This window comes from Notamacropus eugenii, chromosome 1 (genome assembly GCF_028372415.1).
Source record: "Notamacropus eugenii isolate mMacEug1 chromosome 1, mMacEug1.pri_v2, whole genome shotgun sequence".
Classification (NCBI taxonomy): Eukaryota; Metazoa; Chordata; class Mammalia; order Diprotodontia; family Macropodidae; genus Notamacropus; species Notamacropus eugenii.
Genome location: NC_092872.1, coordinates 14,041,795 through 14,055,320, shown reverse-complemented (window position 1 = coordinate 14,055,320; position 13,526 = coordinate 14,041,795). Strand labels below are relative to the sequence as shown.

General features: G+C 40.9%; 1 protein-coding gene across 6 annotated transcripts in view; it reads right to left on the bottom strand.

Annotated features, from left to right (window-relative positions):
- Positions 1-13,526, bottom strand: part of FGD3 (FYVE, RhoGEF and PH domain containing 3) — a 175,835-nt gene that overhangs the window by 67,164 nt on the left and 95,145 nt on the right. For all 6 annotated transcript variants that reach the window (XM_072654322.1, XM_072654349.1, XM_072654314.1 and 3 more), the window contains 2 exons: positions 12,346-12,943; positions 2,783-2,872 (listed from right to left, as the gene is read on the bottom strand). In XM_072654322.1, the coding sequence (XP_072510423.1) occupies positions 2,783-2,872; positions 12,346-12,943 (688 nt within the window). The remainder of the gene's footprint in view (positions 1-2,782; positions 2,873-12,345; positions 12,944-13,526) is intronic.

Below are 13,526 nucleotides of genomic sequence, written 5' to 3'. Positions count from 1 at the left end.
AGGCCAGATCAGAGAACACTGAGTCCAAGCCCTTCAATTTACAGCTGAGGAAACAGAGGCCCAAAGAAGCTAAGTGACTGCCCACAGACAGCACAACCAGGAAGCATCTGAAGTGGACTCTGAACCCAGGGCTGGTTTTGCTTTTTGTTTTTCACTCCAACGATCTGTCCAGTATGCAACAGCAACTTCAGAATCCTATTTCCAGCATATGTGACTGGGGGCTGGAGTCAGGGAGCCCCCAACTAGGAGGGATATGACAATTTCTCAGTCTCCTTTACTTCTGGATGATGAGGCAAGAACAGCTGTGAGGGCTCAGTGGGGAGAAGAGTGGTTGACATAGCTTGTCCCTGGCCACTCTGGGGGCATACAGCACTTCTGTCACATTTGAGGTCATTCTTTCTTAATCTTGGGTGAACAAACACTCCAAGAAGGACATACCCAGGGGACCATTTGACTTTGAAAAATAACATCAGAGTCTTCAGCAACTCCCCCAGAGGTGGCATGGTGGGTGCTAGTGATGGTGGCTGACTATAAGGATGTACCAGTAAAGAGATGTATACTCACATGAGGAAGGCAACAGTCTTAGAGAGTATAAGACCCCTCATGGAAGAGATGTGTCAGTTGTGTACTCCATATCTATTCTCAGGGTCCAGCAGAGAGCTACACTTAAGGGGAATTTCATGAGGACTCCAGGAAGGAAGAAGAGAATTCCCAGGGCCAGGATTTGTGAGTTTGCCTTTTGGTAATACATGTTCTCTATGGTAGGGAGCACAGCAGATAAAGAGCTGGGCCTAGAGTCAGGAAGACTTGAGTTCAAATCTGGCCTCAGCCACTTTACTGTCAGACTGTTAGCAAGTCACTTAAGCTCCATCTGCCTCAGTTTCCTCAGCTGTGAAATGGGAGTAATAATAGCACCTACCTTCCAGGGTTGTTATGAAGATAAAATGAGATGTGTAAAACACTTAGCACAGTACCTAGCACACAGTAGGTGCTATATGCTCTCCAGGGGTCTTGTGTGTGAAGGAAGGTGTATCCCACCCATATGGTTGAGGAGCAGAGGGAATATCTTATGCCACCTACTCTCATCAGACCCCCTTGGTAAATGTTCTTACTAAAAAGCTTAAATTAAGTCTGGCTGATTATCAATGGGAAGCACACCAATGGGGTCCCATAAGCAATGGTGCTAGAAACCAACTTGTCTAATTCTAGAACTCTGAACAGTAGTCATCAACTGAGCCCTTTAGGGAACTCAACCTGTAAATTCAATTCTAAGTTGGAGGAGCAGCCCAAAGAGGGTGCTGCAATAATTATAATAGATTAACTGAGGTGCGGATCTGAAATACCTGCTTTACACTCTCTCCCAGTTAAACATTTACTGTCCCCAAGAAATCAACTGAAGGGATTTTAACAAACCAATGTCCCAAGTCTCTAAGGACTTGAGGAGGTTTGTGCAATTGAGGAAGTAAGTCACCCAGAGTGGATGCTACATTATTTCCCTCTTTTGACTTTTTTGACTTCAGTATTATGCCTCATCTTTACCCTTTAAGTCTTCTCACTCTGGATCATTTCTTTGCCAAGCTGGGCAACTTCTCTCATTGGTGAGTTCCTCCTGGAGTCTCCATTTTGATGACAGCAACCTTCATTCCCCTCCCAATTATGCTTTTGATTTTTTAGACATCAATGCCATGCTTCTATGCCTGGTCCTTTTACCTCCCCACAAACACCCTCCATTTTCCAGCCCCCTTTTGTGTGTGGTCTTCCCCCTTGAAATTAAGCTCCTTGAGGGATGAGATTGCCTTTCTCAAGAGTTTAGCATAGTGCTTGACACACCATAGACTTCTTGCCTTGCATTGCCTTGCCTACTACTCTCTGGTGGATGGACAAACTCACAGTCATCTAGGTGTTCCCCTCCTCAATAGCAATGTGTTCATAGACACATAATGACCAGGTAAGAGAGAAGGCATCTTCCCTGTCCTCCTTCAGCCACAGAAGTTCTTGCTTCACTGACCACCGAGAAGGAAAAAAGGAAAAGTATCAAGGCAGTAGTTTTCTCTGTCAATTCAGTTCTAGCTCAGCACCCCTGAGGCACTGGTTCTGCCAAATCAATAGCCACTTTAGAGAGTGTTCATCACATGGTACCAGTCCCTCAGTCACACCGTGCTGGAACAAGCTTCCAAAGTTCAAATGCTGGACTGTCAAGAAAAACATGTGCATGCTCAATACCAATGGTGTCAAACTCAAATAGAAATGGGGGGAGGGGTGTGTGCATATTGACTTAGGAAACCAGAAATTATTGTGCTGTATTTTTATGTGTTTTGTGAAACATTTCAATTACATATTAATCTGGTTGAACTGCTAGGAAGTTTTGCTGGTGGTTCCAGATCTGATACTTTTGCTCCATAAAATTAATCAAGAAAGGCAAATTCAAGCATATCCTAAGGACTAGGCCTACACTGCTCAATCCCCCCATTACACAAAGATTCAAAAGGCGTGTGGGGGGGGGGCGGGCAATTCAACAATGTTTGAACCTTAGATAAGGAAACTGGGCCTTGGAGAGAAATATCTTGGCCAAAGTTACATAGTCAGTAAAGAAGCAGAGCCCCTGCGATATAGCAGATAGCAGAGCCCCATGTCCTCTGGCTGCAACATGAAGACAGTCTACCTACAACAGTTTAAAAACAACAGAACATGTGCCCACTTTTTTAAAAAAGCTCAGCTTCAGGAAAAGTGCTAAATTTGAAGAAAGAATAAAGAAACTAATTTTAACCCAAGTTTAATCTACCTGGTCCAGTAGGTGCAGTCTTCTGACATAGGCTTCTTCAGTGTGCAGGAGCTCATTAGCAATGTTGAATAACTTCTGTGGCTCAGTACACTGCGGAGAAGAGACAAATAATCCTAGTGAGAAGAAGGTAACCCTCTCACAATGATCAAGTGCCAACTGAGGAAACACACAAACACTTGTAAACCTCTAAGTGCTGTATAATTCATTATTGATCACATTAATCACATTCCACAACTCTTAACACTGCCAGACAAAATGCTTCTCTCATCAGATGGTTCTGAAAGGTAGACACTCCAAATTTATACACGGCAACGACCACAGTGTGCGAGGATTTTTTCTGGTAGACTTAAAACTACACTGCAACGCAAGGACTTAAAAAATTCCCTATGGTCTCTTAAGGCAAAATGTCTTCCACATCCAGAGAAAGAGCTACAGAATTAGATCGCAGAATGTAGCAGATCATTTTCTTTTTTATTACGTTTTGGTTTGTTTTATGATTTCTCCCATTCATTTTAATTCTTGTATGCAACATGACTAAGGTGAAAATGTATTTAATAGGAATGTATGTGTAGAACCTACATAAAATTGTACGCCATTTCTGGGAGGGAGGGGGAAAATATTAAGTTATATGGAAGTGATTGTAGAACACTGAAAACAAATAAAATAATTAAAAAAAAAAGTAGACACTCCAGTGAGTCCAGTGATCGTATCCAAGATAGGATTGAAAAGGCATTTTCCACACCACTATTATTATTCAAATTGGAATAGCATTATTTTTAGTATCTACAGCACAAGGTTGTTATAAAGATCGACTTTAAAATGCAGCATAAGATCCATTTATCATCACCACACTTTTATTTTAAAGAATAATTATTATTATCGATGATATTTACATAGCACTTTAATGCTTACAAAAGTTTAGTGTGGCACCTATTCAGTCACTCCGATTCCATGATACAGGTATTGCACGTTTATCTATCCAGGTATTCCTACTAGATATTATTATCTCCATTTTACAGATAAGGAAACTGAGGCTTAGAGAGGCTAAGCAGCTTGCCCAACTTCAGAGAGCTAATACATATCAGAAAAGGAAACAGAACTTGTATCTTTCCTGTCTTGCAGTCCAGTGATTTTTTTTTACCTTCACCATGATATCCTTTAAATAATCACATTGTCAACTTAAGAAAAGCATTTCCCACTTGTTGCCCACTGACGTGTAACATCAAGCAGCAAAGAGCCAGGTCAAGTATAATACACACATAACAAAAATGATTTGTTTCTCAAAAATAAAATATGGAATAAAATGATAAGTAAAAAGAGAGCAGACACTTCGTTGTGCAACCAGAGCTGTCCCTGGAGTAGGACAAGCAGGGGTTTGCTGGCCTTACACTGTTTAGGCCCAGCCCCTTCTTCCAGCCTGCTACCAGAGAAAGGTACCTGAAACTGCTTTCTCACTGCTCCTCTTCTGGACCCCAATGAGGCAACCACTCTGTACTGAGCAGACCAAGCACATGCTCCCATTTCAGAATTTTAGAGATTTTGCTCACACCCTTCCTCCTCAATGCTTATCTAAACCCTAACTGTCCTTGAAGTCTGTTCCACCTATTTCAGGAAGCTTTTCCTGAGTCTCCCAGCCCACAACGATCTTTGTCTTTGTTCTTATAGCAATTATTTCTATTCCATATTTGAAATACCATATCCTACTCCGCATAGTTATCTTTTCGTATTTATGCCCTGTCTCCCAAACCCTACTGTGAGGTCTGGATTGGCAGAAACTACCTCGTGTGTTTGTAAACCTAGCCCCAAGCACAGGGCGCTGTCTTCAGGAGCTGCTCGAAAGTTCTTTGCTGAATGAACTTCCCAGTCGTGGTCAGTGTCTTTTCCATTGCATTTGCTCTGTGTGATCATGGTGCCCTTCCTCCACTTCACATGACTGTTATCTTTCTCATTCCTAAATTGGATATTGCTCATTTGGCTTCATTCAAGGCTGAAAAGGCCATTCCACACATGCTGTTCTGTGTGCACATACAGCAGGAACAGCTTCAATTTAGTCTGAAAGCTGTGACTACTCTTTGTTCTACATGGTGCACAGAGCCCTGGGTGCAGACGCTTACTTTTCCAACAAATACCTGAAGAACTGAGTTTGCCCCTTGGGAAATCTCTCCAAGTGCTGTCTCTATACCCTTCCCCTTTCTCTTATCTTGCCCCTAATCTCTGCAGTGGAACCTGTTCTCAAGAGTAAAGGCGAGGGAGGGGTGGGAGGAGGGAGAAGAATGAAGAACTCATCTTTGGATGCAGGATGCATGTTCTAAGCACAGGAGGTTGTAAATAAAGGGTTCCCACACCACTCTGGACATCCATGGATGTGGGATTGTGGCTAGAAAGTAGCTTGGGTACTGGTTGTGCCTTCATTGGTTTATTTTTATACTAATTAGGGTAAAATACATCATTTTCACTGGTCACCACCCAAAGTGACTTCTTGGCAGAGTTGCTCGAGTACTATCACAAATCCAGTGTAGTCACTTTGCTTCGCGATGACCAGCCTCCTCTTCCATCTCTTCATCTAACGTAAATATCATTACCTCCATTTTATGGATGAGGAGATGGATGAGCTAGGTCCTCTGACTCCATATCCAGTGCTGAGAGACCTGAGCATGTTAAGGCTGAGTGGAAGTAGCAAGTTGAGAAGGAGAAACTGGAGATAAAACCTTTGATTTGAAAGGGACCCCAGAGATCAACTAATTCACAGGAATTCCTTTTGCAATTCCCTTTCAAGAAGAAACATTCAAAATATTTTTACTTAGTGCTGAAATATCTATAGCAATTACTTAGATCAATATTTCCCACATTAATTTGGCCACTGTTGGGTATTAAAATATATCGACAGAATCCTTAAATCCTTCCTTGGGGAGATTGGGCTACGCCAACACATGAAGGGGAGATGGGAAAATTTTGGAGCAAAATGAAAATTAGCTACTTAAAAACTCTATTAGTGCTAGTTTGATGTCAGGAAGAAATGAGACACTCAAGTCATTAAATAGTTCATGAAAGGACATTTACTTGCTACTTCTACTCAGCCTTAACATGCTCAGGTCTCTCAGCACTGGGGGTTATTGTGAGCATGAAACGAGATGAGGTATCCAAAATGTTTGTAAGCCTTAAAACAAAGTAACTGCAAGTTGTTATCGTTTTTGCTAGTAATAATCTCACTGCTTCTTTAACACATCAATAAATCTGTAATCTCTTCACTGTGAATATTGGCTCCATGGGTACAGTTCACAACTTCTCTATGTTTCCCTGTCCTTCCATAAACTGTCCTTGGGAAATCCACTCAACATGTTAGGAGCTTCCTCCAGGTCTCTTGGCATGATGTGCATACCAATGTAGCACAAAGGCTTCTCCATCTGCTGGCCCACCCTCAACACATACCTCCTTCGTAGTCACACATCCCTTCAATAATCTTTTATGTCCCTTCTTCCAATGCTCCTACGACCCTGTCATTTCTTCGTGCTCTGATCCCTGGATATATCTAACAGCTCCTTCTCCTCACTGCTAAACCCTAGAAGTAGGATAAACTTCTTCACCACCTGCCTACTTTTCAGCCCTCCATAATCTAGCTTCCAACTCAATCACTTTACTGAAATTGCTTTCTTAAAGGTAAATAGCGACCTCTTAAGTGTCAAGTGCAACGTTATTGGGTTTTTTCCGTCCTCCATATTTTTGTCTCTGTTGGCAAAGATGGGTAAGAGCCAATCTACAGAACACTTTAAGCCATAGGTTATTCTGATACCCTCTTCAACCCTCCCTATAGGGCTATTTCTCTAGGCCATTTTTTAAAATCTATATCCTCAGGACTTAACACAGGGCCCTTCACATAGTACTTGCTCATTATACATTTGCCAAATTGAACTGAAATGCAGATACAAAAAAGTGGCCAGAACTATAAGAACAGTGCCAAGAGTGCTAAAACACAGAGAGAGCTGCAGCTTATAAAAATTGCTAATAACGATAGCTTTCTTAACAATGGTTAACACTGTTCAAGCAAAAAGAGTAAGGATAATATTATTCAGTATAATAACCAAGCTGCCATTGAGAGGGAAGAATTAATATATTCCTATTTTTAATCTGTTCCCTTTAACCAGTATTTCAAAATCAACAGGGTAGAATATAAATCATAAAAAGAGAACAAAAACTCAGATAGGCAAAGAAAGCAGTACAGACCTAGACAATTTACAGTGACCCAGATCTCCAAGATCAGACAAATGAAATTCCACAGGGGTGAAGCTTACAAATGATATCCTGGAATTTATTGCTAGTAATCTCTGAGAAATCATGGAAAACAGGAGGGTTCGAGAATACTGTAGACTAGTAAAAGTTATTCTTAAAAAAAAAAAAAAAAAAGATTGTGGATCCTAGAAAACAAGGACGAGACAAGGCAGTTTGCTGTCCATAACTAGCAATATTCTAGAAAAGATTGTTCAGCAAATGTTTATGATCATTTACACAAGAACAAAGTGGTGACTAAGAGTCAATGTAAGTTCACTACAAACAAGTCAGGCCAAACTGGATCACCAGACAACAAAACGTAGAAATGCTTGAGGCATACTAGAGTCATCTGACATCTCAAGGTAACCTCCATTTTTATCAATGAGCCAGATACAAAAGAAATAAGACTATATGTCTGTCAAATTTCAGAAGACAAAAATCTGAAAGAATAAGACAGAACAATGAATCAAGACTCAAAGCAACTTTAATAGACTAGGGTTCTGTTAACTAAAAGGTGAAATTTAATGGGAATAAATATAAAATACTGCAGCCATAGGAGGTTAAAATAAATCCACTGCACAAGTACAGGATGAAATGACCTATCTGACTTTGTAACAATTCACAAGAAAAAGACCTTTTAATTGATCATAAGCTCAATATGAGTCAATGGTGTGAAAGCAGCTTCTTAAAAAATGCTAAGATAATCTAGGGTTACAAAAATAGAAATATGGTATTCAGAAAACAGAAAGTAATAACTCCACTGTCCTCTACACTAATCAAGCCGCAATTGCGAGAACTGTTTTCACTTCTGGGGAACATGTTAGAAAAGATACTGCCAATTTGATTGTCTGCAGTGAAGTATGATCAAGACAATTAAGCTTCTGAATGCCATGCTGTAAAGGGATATTCATTGTGGAGAAGAGAAGATGAAAGGAGATATGATTTTTTTTTAAATATCTGAAGGTTTTTCTTGTAGATAAGAGAATATTTAAGACTTGTATAACAAGTTCCAGAGGGCAAAACTAGACGAGGAATAGAAATTGCAAAAATGGAAATTTTGGTTCTACAGCTTTCTTAGGGTAGCCTGATTTGTGAGGTGAAAAGCTCCCCATAATTAGACGTGTTCAAGAAAAAGAGAAAACATCTCAGTTTCCTCCATTTTAAAATGAGGAGATTGGGCTAGATGATGCCTAAGGTTCATTTCAACTCATTCATGCAGACTGAGAGATGGAATGGGAGGCTGGAAAAGAGGACCTCTACAATCCATCCCAAATCTAAGATTCTTGATTTTAAGACTGAATAGGAAAATTTAAAAGCATATTTTAAAGAGGCCTTGACAGAGCTAGAAAGGGCATTTCTTTTCCTAAGATGAAAATGTTGTGCACATATCTAAAATCTAAAATACATAATTATTTGTAACTTTTTAAAGAATGAAATGAGATCTTCAGAATACTCCATCCTGAAACAGTTGTCACTCAGACTGTCCAATTTGGTGATCTCCTTAAAATGCTCCCACTGGTGTTCCAGTGCTGATGTTGTTCAGTCATTTCCAGTTGTATCTGACTCTTTGCGACTACTTGTTTTTTTTTAAAACAAAAATACTACAGCAAGTTTGCCATTTCCTGCTCCAGCTCATTTTACAGATAAGGAGACTGAGGCAAACAGGGTTAAATGACTGGGCCAGGGTCACATAGCCAGTTAAGTATCTGAGGCTGGATTTGAACTCAGGTCTTTCTGACTCCAGTGCTCCACCTAGCAATATTCAGTGCTATTTTAATCATATAGGAAATTCTTTTTAAGGAATGTTCATAATCCAATGTTTAGATCTTGTGAATCCATTAGCAATCAGTCCTCACCCTCCACAGTCCAATGTTCTGGCCAAATTCCAACCTGGGTAATTACTTCCTGCTAAGTAAAGGTACCCCAGTAGTTTTCAATTAAGTAAAATATTATTTGCTTCCTTTCCTCAGGTGCTCTGTAGGAGCAGAGAAGTTGCTTTTCTCTAGATAGCTAGTGGAAAAAGCCACATCTGTAGCTGGCTCCTACATCCAAAGATTTCCATGTGGAAAAGTTGCAAAACACTGACGGCCATGCAAGGTAATTTTCACTCTTGCAGCCCCTCCACTACACTCAGAACACTGCCCACCCTCAGCACCAACTGCTGAAAGCACTTCTTCCTGCATTAAAAGGTCAATAAGGCTTAGTCTGTAGACTTTCACAGTCAGCCCACATAGCTTTCAAAAACACCAGCTGTAATTCAGTATTGTCCTTTTTATTTTGATGGTATGAGAAATGTTGAGCAGCTTTAAGTTGTGCCCCTTCTAGGGAAGGACAATCTTTGGGGGGAGGGAGGGTTTTTAGATTTATCCAACATACTCAGCCCATTCCAAATGAATTCTGTATGTTTCTAGAGAAGATGCCCATCATTCCTTCATATTGATGGGATACTTTCACATATCACTGCATATTCCATTGTGTCCTTTGATTCTCTTAATAACCCTGTGAGACAGGGCAGGGCAGGGCAGGGCTCATTATCCTCAGTGGAATAATGGGCCACATTTTGACAGAGCTTTAAGGTTTACAAAGTGCCTTCTTTCCCAAAGCCCTATGGAGTAGGTGGGAGAGATAAGCTGGGTTACCCAGCTAGCTAGGTCCCCACTCAGGCAGCTTAGTCTGCTGAAAAAGCCAGCCTAAAAAGGCCAAGGTCTCCCACTGCATCCTGGGCCATCTCCAGTCATCTGAAAATCTGGTCACTGGACTCAAATGGCTTAGGAGGAGAAAAGTGAGGCTGGTGACCTGCACAGCCCTCCCTCACTCAAAACAAAGCCAAGTGCAAGTCATGTCATCATTTCTCTAATGTCACTGTCTTCTTCGAAAACGAAGGACGAACACAGATGGATTAGGTGATATAACCATTGCCATTTTACAGATGAGAAAATTGAGGCTCAGATAGTTTAGCTGACTTGCTCATAGTCATACTGTTACTGTCACAGCTAGGGATAGAACCCAGATTTTTTTTTTTTAATTTTTATTTTTTAATGTTTAACAATCACTGCCATACAATTGCGATTTTATCCCCCCTCACCTACCCCCCACTACCCCCCTCCCTCCCCACGACTGCATACAATTCTGTATAGATTCTACATATACTTTCCTATTGAGTATATTTTCACTATAGTCATGCTATGTAGTCAGACTAAGATAAATGAAAGAAATCGTATAACAAATCAGAACATGTTACACAAACACATACACATACACAAACATGATCTGCTACATTATGTGAGTGACTTCCATATTTCTCTCTCTGAGTGTGGAAGAACCCAGATTTTTTAAACTTAAAATCCAGTGAGTGCTCTTTCCCAAAACAATGTTAACAATAATAACTAGCACTTACATAGCATTTTAAGGTTTGAAAAGCAATGTCTAGGTATGTATAAAATAAATTTCAATTGATCCTAACAACCTTAGGTGCTATTATTATAATCATTTTGCATACAATGAAATTAAGGCTAAGAGAGGCTAAGTGAGGTGCTCAGGGTCACAAAGGAACCACTTTGGAAGTAGCTGAAGGACGATACGGATTTAGGTTTTCTTGACTCCAAATCTAACACTCTATCCATCAAAACACCTGTATTCATGTCTCCTGCCTGGAATGTACAATGCAATTTTGGAATATAGCTTGAATATAGCCAGCTGTCATGCTCTCAACCTTGACCTTTTTAGCCCCTTCCTACAGTTTGAGTACAGGGAGAGGGTGGGAGGAGGGAGGGAGTGGGAGAAAAAGAAGAGGGAGGGAAAGAGATGGAGATAGACATGTAGTGGGGAGAGAAAAGGAGAGGAGTAGAGAGGGAGATAGGAAAAGAGAGAGAGAGAGAGAAAGAGAGAGAGAGAGAGAACCATGATGCCTAGCTCCATTAGACACAGAATTACCATCAGCACCAGGCCTCAAGGTGGACATGAATGCTCCTCCTTCATCACAGGGTGGGAGTGGGGAAATAGGGTGGGGAAGGAACTAAAATTACTTGACCAAGATCACACAGTCAATGAAAGTTCTGATAACAACCCAGATCTCCTGAATCCTGGTCTATTGCTAATTACATTTGTACTTTGATCTATGTTTTAGTTATGAATGTGGTACAGTGGAAAGAGCTTTGGATTTGAAGTCAAATTAATGAGTTTTTATTCCACCTTTGTCATTTAATACCTGTGTGACCTTCAGTGAATCTTTAACCTCTGCATCTCAGTTTCCTCATCTGCAAAATAAGGAGGGGGTGACTAAATGGCTTCTACTTTCCCGCCTAGCTCTGAATTTATGATGCTGTGATGATGGTGAACAATAACCTCCACCTAAGAAAACACTATAATGAATAAGCAAATTTTTCAAGTGCTGGGCACATTTTAAATACTAAATAAATGTTTTTTGACCTGGATTAAATTCAAGGTGTAGGACAGAGATATTCAAAGTACTTTAACTAGTAGACCTATTTAATTCACTAAACAGCTATCAAGAAAAAAGCCTTGTCCTGGGTGCTGAAAAGGACAAAAGACCAGGAACTCCCTCTTTATCTGTGCCAAAAATACTTTTCTAGAATAAACAGGAGTAAATGTATTGGGTTTTAATGAGATCCCCAAATTAAGAATATTATTTTTTAAAAAAACCCAAATAACTGGCACCCAAAATGTAGGTGTTTCTAATTTGCAGGGTGAGGGAGAATATACCAGTGATTTCACTGGCATAGGGAGCCTTCAAAAGAGGAAATTCCCTCTTCCCAATGCACTTTGGCACCTGCTCTGTAATTTATAGTCTTAGAGAGCTGCCTGGGTTTATTAAAAGGTTTAGTGACTTTCCCAGGGTCACACAGACAATATGTGTGGGGTGGGACTGACACCTAGGTCAAAGTTAGCTCTCTAAAGACTATGCTGAACTTCCTTTAGCCTGTTGGGTGGTCTCCCAAAGGGCTCATTTAGGATGAGGAGGGAGTCCATAGAATTGTATACACCAACAGGCATGCTTCAAATGGCTGATTCCTTGTTTTTTGGAGAGGAGACTTCTATGCTATCAATCTACACTGTTGGTCCTTCTACTCTTGGGGAAGAAAGAGTAATGATTTGATAACATTAAAAAATAATTAAAATTATTTGATAACTGGATATGAGAAATGGTACAGGAGAGTTCAGCTATAGGGAAAAAGACAACCGATTCTTTTGCCAGGCAAAATCCCCTTGATAATACTCAGGAGGGCTTAGGGTAGCTAATGAAACTACAAATGGGTGTGGGAAGGTGGGCACCTTACCTTGGCTGTTACCTCTAGGTCTTCTCCCTTTGGCACATCTGCAGTTTCTGGCTCCTCACTGCTGCCCTCATCAACATCACTGTCAGCCTCTTGGGCTACCTCTTTCTGGGTGTCACCAGGTGAGCTCACATTCTGTTCTCCTTCAGGCTCTATCTCGGTTAGGAGGCCTGGGGCGGGGTATTTCTTGTGCTCTCCTCCTTCCTCAGCTGGAAAGGCCTCTCCTGCCACACTACAGGAGGGGCTATCAATGCCACTGTCTCGGTTAGGTATTTTCCCATTGCTGCTCTGCTCAACAGCTGGGACTTTTGCACCATCCCTCCCCATGGCCTCTTTGTTGAGTTTAACAGAAGAACAGTCCTCAAAGCTTTGGCTGTCCCCTATATGGAGTTCTTTTATTTTGCCCAAGTCTGTACTGGATGGCTCTGCAATGCCCAGCACAGTTGGCTGGCTTCCATCTCTCTTGTTTTTCTCATCTGAGTCTCCAGAGCCAAAGCCCAGTTCACAATCTACAGTGCTTGGGGATGGCGATGAGCTCAATCCTGATTCCATCCTAAAGGGTAAATGGGACTGGCTCCTCTGGAGAACAGGAATGGGATGCCTACAATGAAAAGAGAAAGGAAAAGGTGAGTGTGTGAGGAGCCAAGATGTTCACCATGCAATGCATGCAATGATCATGTATATCCAATGCATGGCACAGCACTTGACCCAAAATATCACAAGCTTAATGAATGCCTCCTCAGCGTAGACATGCTTACATAAAACACAGCCGTACAAGTCACGGAGCAAATGCCTAATATATTGGACCTGCTCACAGAATAAAACAATATCTGCTCAAGAGCAAAAAGAGAACACGACATGTCTTTCAAGGACATAGCTGCCTTGTAGAAAAATTCACATGTGCCAAGAAGAAGGAACTGTCCAAACATGCAGATCTTTAATGATTAAAACCAACAACAGTGACCAGACCTCAGGCTAGGTGAGGACACAGATCTTAACCCTTCTTCTGGTCCTGTCCAAAAGAGAACAAAGGGACATGATCCTGAGGCCACTCTTTGTTCTGAATCAGAATCAGAATCAAAATCACAGAATGTTGGAACTCAGAAAGACATCAGAGATTATCTTATTCAATTTCCTCATTTTACATGGGATATAACTGAAGTCAAAAAGAGTCAAGAGAGTTG